This window comes from Ictalurus furcatus, chromosome 21, assembly GCF_023375685.1.
Source record: "Ictalurus furcatus strain D&B chromosome 21, Billie_1.0, whole genome shotgun sequence".
Lineage (NCBI taxonomy): Eukaryota > Metazoa > Chordata > Actinopteri > Siluriformes > Ictaluridae > Ictalurus > Ictalurus furcatus.
In genome coordinates this window covers 21,565,481-21,572,207 of record NC_071275.1, presented here as the reverse complement: position 1 = coordinate 21,572,207, position 6,727 = coordinate 21,565,481, and the positions used below count along the sequence as shown (strand labels likewise).

The following is a 6,727-nucleotide window of genomic DNA, read 5'->3' as shown; positions in this document are numbered from 1 at the left end:
TCTTAACTTAAAAACTGAGGAATGAGATATTGTACAGTTTAATATTCATATTAGTAAAGTTTTACATATTAGTAAAGTTTTACATTTATATATATATTTTTTACAAGACTATAGTGTAAAGAAGCAGCTAAAGTTCATACAGCTGTCAAAACAACCAGAAGAACTAAACACAGAGCAGGTTATTAACACTTTCAACACTTTAATTTAACATCTGTGTCTGTGTGTGTGTGTGTGTGTGTGTCTGCATCTGTCTGTGTGTGTGTGTGTCTGCGTCTGTCTGTCTGTCTATGTGTGTGTCTGCGTGTTTGTGTGTGTGTGTGTCTGTCTGTCTGTGTGTATGTGTGTGCGTGTGTGTCTGCGTCTGTCTGTGTCTGCGTCTGTCTGTGCGTGTGTGTGTCTGTCTGTCTGTCTGTGCGTGTGTGTGTGTGTGTGTGTGTGTCTGTCTGTGTGTGTGTGTCTGTGTGTGTGTGTGTATGTTTTGTACTTATTACTTTGCTCGCTATGCTACAAAAACAGGCACGTGATGGGATGTAAATATTCCACTAAAGCACATTCGTCAAATACATTTCATAAACCAATATAAAATTCGGAAAAATAAATGTTTTTATATATAAACTTAGACATTGTATTCGGTATTTTATTTACACAAAACAAATAATTATCGTGTGTGGAGTAAGAACGGCTGGTGGAAGTGGAGAATCTGCGAGTGTAAATTTCAGAATGATTCCCGTGTTTGTTCGGAATACGGGTGGGTAAAGGAGTCAATGCTCCTGGTGTGCGACAGGGGGCGCAGTTTGGTGGTGGAGTGGATGCGCTGCTCTTCTTCTGTCCTTCTGCTCGCCATCGAAAACGCATTGTTTAGGATCAGCTGTGTGTCCGAAACCCCACCCAAGCAAGGGCAAAGACACAGAGAGAGAGAAAGAGAGAGAGAGAGAGAAAGAGAGAGATTCATTCGGAACGCACCCGCAGTGGACCGGAACCGAGCGTCGAGCTGTCTGTCGCTCCCGTCTTCTTGTTTTTTTCTCTCTCTCCGTTAAAGCCGGAAGGTTTCATCCCTCCATCTTCACTACATCCTTCCTCCATCCTCCCGGCCGCAGTCAGCTGATCGATACACACACCACCACCTTCATCATCATCTTCTTCTTCATCATCCGGATCCAGGATGATCGCGTTATTTAATAAACTCCTGGACTGGTTTAAAGCTCTGTTCTGGAAGGAGGAGATGGAGCTGACGCTGGTGGGCCTGCAGTACTCCGGGAAGACCACCTTCGTCAACGTGATCGCGGTAATAAAGTGTGTGTGTGCGCGCGCGCTTTATCATTAGGCGCCTCATCATTATCCTCAGGTGTGGTTTCATCTGTGGTCCTGCTGTGGTGATGATGAGAGTCAGTGCCTCCTGATATATCATCTGTGGTTCAGTATCGCGATATTACAGCCGGCCAGTGTGTACTGTCTGTGATATGACCATGTTGTTATAGTAGTATAGTATTATTATTATTATTATAGTATAAATGAAGAAGAATACTTTATTGGTCACATTTACATTACAGCACAGTGAAGTTCTTGTCTTCACATATCCCAGCTTGTTAGGAGGCTGGGGTCAGAGGTCAGAGTCAGATATGATACAGAGGGTTAAGAGCCTTGCTCAGGGGCCTCATCAGTGGCAGCATGGTGGAGTTTTTGTGCTAAATCATTCTGTAAGATCTGTAGTTTTCAGGTAAAGAAATATAAATATCATTTTGCAGCACTTTGTTCTTTGTGCTGTTAGTAAATCTTTCAATTTTGTGATATGATTTTTTTTGTTAAATCACCTTCGCTGTAACAAAATATAAATATAAAATATTTAATATCTGTTTTTTTAAATGCATTGAGTATATAATACGTTTTTCAGATCTAGTAGATTTTCTGTGTGTTTTTTATTACGTTTTTGTTGTAGAGTGTTGGTCGTTGGTCACACAAACATAATTATTTTGGTTCAACGATATGAAGAAGCTTTAAAGGCCGTATCTGAGCTGAACACATTACAGGTGTTTATTATGATATAATCCCTCAGTGAGGAGTGTAAATATATAAAAGCAGCTTATTGTTGTGTAATGACCAAATTAACGCGAGCCGACATCATCCAGCACATCAGCGTGAGGGTTTAAATGTGTTTCTGACTCCAGTTTCCAAATCAGGAAGTGATGTGTGATTCACACTGTAATCAGACTCCTTACGGCCTGGTGACAAGCCTCGATTGAGACACGTGGGGAAGTGTTCAGCCGTTATTGCGGAACGTGAGGCGTGAAGCCGAGCGCCGAGCGGCTGGGGCTCAGAGCTGACCCGCTGGACCCCGATGAATAAGTCAACATCACTGTTAGGAATACAGCTGCTGATGATCTGGTGATTCCTTCCTCAGACCCAGCTGGGGGGCGTGGCCTAAAGTTAGGAGGCAGCGCATGTTCGTTTGGATGAGAATGAGCCGTACAGTTTTTACAAAAACAGCAGAAACAGATTCATAAATAGAAACAGGATCCTGTTTGAGCTTGAATGTGGGCGGGGCTTATTTAGGTTTGACATAGACACGCCCCTGACAGCACTTTCCGTGAGACCATGTGTGTTGGCAATCTTTCATTTTGTACGCCGTAATTTCAGCACATTGAGCACGCTACACACACACGCACGCCCGCACACACACGCACACACATGCACACACACACACACACACGCGCACACACACACACGCACTGTCTCTCTCAGAGGAAGGTCATTTGTGAATAAATTTATAAACTCTTGAATTGGTAACGGTTGTGTGTGTGTGTGTGTGTGTGTGTGTGTGTGTGTGTACACAGTCGGGACAGTTCAGCGAGGACATGATCCCCACCGTTGGCTTCAACATGCGTAAGATCACTAAAGGAAACGTCACCATTAAGGTGAGAGCCGGAGTTTTCTGTCATTTTATCACTGTTTAAAGTTTTTTTATTCGCTCGAATCTCTTTTTAATCTTCAACTTGGAACAAACTTTTGAAACTCAGGATTATAAAAGGAACAGTGTTGGTGTACAGATGAGACGAATGTTAGAGAAAATCTACCCAAAGCTGTTCTAATGGACTTTTTTCTGGAACTTTCACGCAGTAGAATGTAGATCTGGTGACGTTACACTTTCCTGAATGTTTTTTTCTCAATACGCCATCAGAGACGCACAACTCCACATTCTTCCCTCAGATAAAGCAGTTCCCGCTCTGACAGGAGCGTCTGTGCACTGACCAAACATGTGCTGTATTGTGTGTGTGTGTGTGTGTGTGTGTAGCTGTGGGATATCGGTGGACAGCCGCGGTTCCGCAGTATGTGGGAGAGATACTGTAGGGGGGTCAGCGCCATTGTGTGAGTACTCAACACTGTAACACATATTATTATAAGACATTCATTACCATCATTATCATAACACACACACACACACACATATATACACACACATACACACACCTTACAGCACATTTGGTATTACTGCAGACTAACTGTGTGTGTGTGTGTATGTATGTATGTGTGTATGTGGTCATCTCAGGTATATGGTGGACGCTGCAGATCCGGAGAAAATTGAGGCGTCTAAAAACGAGCTGCACAACCTGTTAGACAAACCGCAGCTGCAGGGCATTCCTGTGAGTAACACTCTTATACACCATCTACTAACTTCATTATACAGTAATAATCACAAAGAACAACGCAGCAGACTCACAACATACACACACACACACACACACAAGCACACACAAGCACACACACACACAAGCACACACACAGCTTGTAAAGCCTTCACATGCCCCTCCCACACCACCAAACCACCACTCACATACTCACCACTCATCAGAGCAGGTTGTTCTACACCGCATTTCTCTGTGGTTCTCCTGACATCATGAGAACAGCTCTGGGTGTTAGAATACTGTCACACACTCCTGCACTACAGCTGCAGGGCAGTGGGAGCTCAGTGGTTGAGACGTTGGACTTCTGACTGGAAGGGCATGAGTTCAAATCCCAGCACTACCAAGTTGCCAGTGCTGGGCCCCTGAGCGAGGCCCTTAACCCTCAACTGCTCAGTATAAATGAAATAAATGTACGTCGCTCTGTAGGGTGTCTACTAAATGCTGATAATATAAATGTACACCATCTAACACACAACCTAGGAGACCACACAGGTGAGACGACAGACGGACTTAAGTCAAATGGCCATCAGTACTTTATCTAAGTCCTTATAGTTGTGAGTTTTTTATATGTATAATGTGTGTGTGTGTGTGTGTGTGCTGCAGGTTCTGGTGTTGGGCAATAAGAGGGATCTGAATGGGGCGTTGGACGAGAAGGAGCTGATCGAGAGAATGTGAGTGTGATTCATTAACTGATTCTTAATGAGCTAAATCTTAATGAGAAATCTTAACCAATGCAGACTCCGCCCCTTCGTCAGGAACCTGTCTGCCATCCAGGACCGGGAGATCTGCTGCTACTCCATCTCATGTAAGGAGAAGGACAACATCGGTAAGACATACACACACACATGATATTTAATCTACTTATACTTAATATTTAATCTATTTATATTTAATACGTGTGTGTGTGTGTGTGTGTGTGTGTGTGTGTGTGTGTTAGATATCACACTACAGTGGCTGATCCAGCACTCCAGAACCAGACGGAGCTGAAAGGTGGAGCTTCTGATTGGAGAAACAGTATCATGTGTCCACCTGTATGCCAAGTCCCACCCCCTTTGGGTTTACACCCCTCCCCCCGCTCTAACTCTCTAAAACGACTTTCATTCCTGTACAAATTGTGATAAATATGATTTGCACTGTTTACAGTTTTATGTTTGTTTGTTTTTAAACTTTTATGCATTTTTTTTATAATAATGAATTTCAGACCAGTCACATGATGAAAAAGTTGTTTTATTTGTTTTTGTGTGTGTGTATGTGCGTATGTGTGTGTGTGTGTGTGTGTGTATTTCAGCTTTTCCACACATCAGTAATTGGTTATACGATAAATCACTCTATCTTCACAGAGGACACTTTGTCACGTCTGCGTGTGGTGTTTTGTGATAATTTCGTAAAACCGCGATAAAATGATTACGCGATTATCCTACTATAATAACGAAAACATGTCGACACACTTTCACAACTCAGACTGAGATGATGTTTTCCTTTGTTGTATGTGTGTGTGTGTGTGTGTGTGTGTGTGTGTTTAAAGGAAATGTCCTAAAAACAATATCCACAGTGTCTCTTCAGTCCCAGCGTAGTCGAGGCTAGTGTAGCTAATACGTAATGATAGCCTATGGCCTGCAGTTTAGCATCGTGTGTATAAACTACAGCATGCATTAAAGTTTTTTAAATGGTTGTGTATTAGCAACGACATGCCATTGTTTTGTGTTAAGTTTTTATCCTTTGTGTATCGTGTGTTTTGGAGGCTCTTTGTGTTTGCTTTATTTCTCTACACACTTACCTGTGACACCTCAATCCTTTACACACACACACACACACACACACACACACACACACACACACACACACTGTCATTGTTGTGTTGTTTTCTGGTCAGTATGAATATTAACATTATAATGCCGAGTCTGAGTTTTTAATCTTGTATGTGATCAGATGTGTTTTAATCTAGAAATGTAATGAGAAATTAAATCGATGAAAAAGCAGCCTGGGTCAGCTAGCTAACTTTGTTCACAATTTAAGGTGGAATAATATTATTTAAGACTTAATGCTCCAGTCCACCTTAAATCTGTTGGCTTTCTAGCCCATGAGTCCAGATTTTTAGTCGTTTATTTACAGAAATGAGAAGAAATGAAAAGTTCCTCTTTCGGTTTTTATTACATCAAATTACATCAGGTTTAAACTCCAGTCCACCTTAAATCAGTGCTTCTCTGCTGTTTAGGCTCAGAATGTCAAACATTAATGCGTGAACATTTGTCCTGTTTTATTTATTTGTTTTTTATTCTACGTTCTGATCATCAGCAGCATCTGATCTCCAGTTCCACACGTGTATAGTTCGGTCTTTTTCAGACACATGGTTGATTTTAAAACCTGTCCTGATTTTTAACTCGATGTTGTAAATAACAACAGAACCCAAAACCCTTCTTCTGACCGGACTTTGAGAGAAAAAAAATCTGTTGTGATTTATGTGATTAAAATTAACAAAAATAAAAACACTCCATGGTTTAGAGAAGTGTGTGTGTGTTGTGTTTCTTCTTGTCCCTACACATTTCTGATTTTATTCACAAATTTGATTTACTTCTTTGTTTTGGATTGTTTTGTGTCTGTTCAGTCTTGTAAGTTTTTAAGCCATTTTCTGGGACAGTATGGGCGGAGCTTAAGTTAAGCTTAAAAAAAATCAACAGCCAATTATAAACCTGATCATATGACATCACAATCATTCAGCTATAAATCATTATCAAACCTGATCAGATTCGCTCCCATCTGGTGAAGAGCTCAAACAAGCTACACTCTAAGAATATTTCGAACACTTGAAGTTCTCTCTCTGGTGATGAGGAACAGCTGGAAACTTCTGCACAAGCTCCACAACATCTTTTCTTCACTTCTCAACCCAGTGGCTCCTCCTACTGCATCCTCCCTGACTGCTGAAGACTTTGACACTTTTTATGATGGAAAGATTGAAAAAATCTTCCAGACCTTCACTTCTACCCCAAGTCCTACACCACCCACTCAGGATTCCCCTTCTCTTTCACTGACACGGTTTTCTAATCTGG

At 41.6% G+C, this 6,727-nt stretch overlaps 1 protein-coding gene across 1 annotated transcript; it reads left to right on the top strand.

Moving 5' to 3' along the window:
• The first annotated feature begins 297 nt into the window (after positions 1-297).
• Positions 298-6,303, top strand: arl8a (ADP-ribosylation factor-like 8A). Its single transcript, XM_053653498.1, has 7 exons — positions 298-1,285; positions 2,832-2,912; positions 3,290-3,363; positions 3,545-3,638; positions 4,284-4,351; positions 4,436-4,506; positions 4,618-6,303. Exons 1-7 carry the CDS (start codon positions 1,163-1,165, stop codon positions 4,665-4,667), a joined length of 561 nt encoding a protein of 186 aa, XP_053509473.1. The 5' UTR covers positions 298-1,162; the 3' UTR covers positions 4,668-6,303.
• The last annotated feature ends 424 nt before the right edge of the window (positions 6,304-6,727 follow it).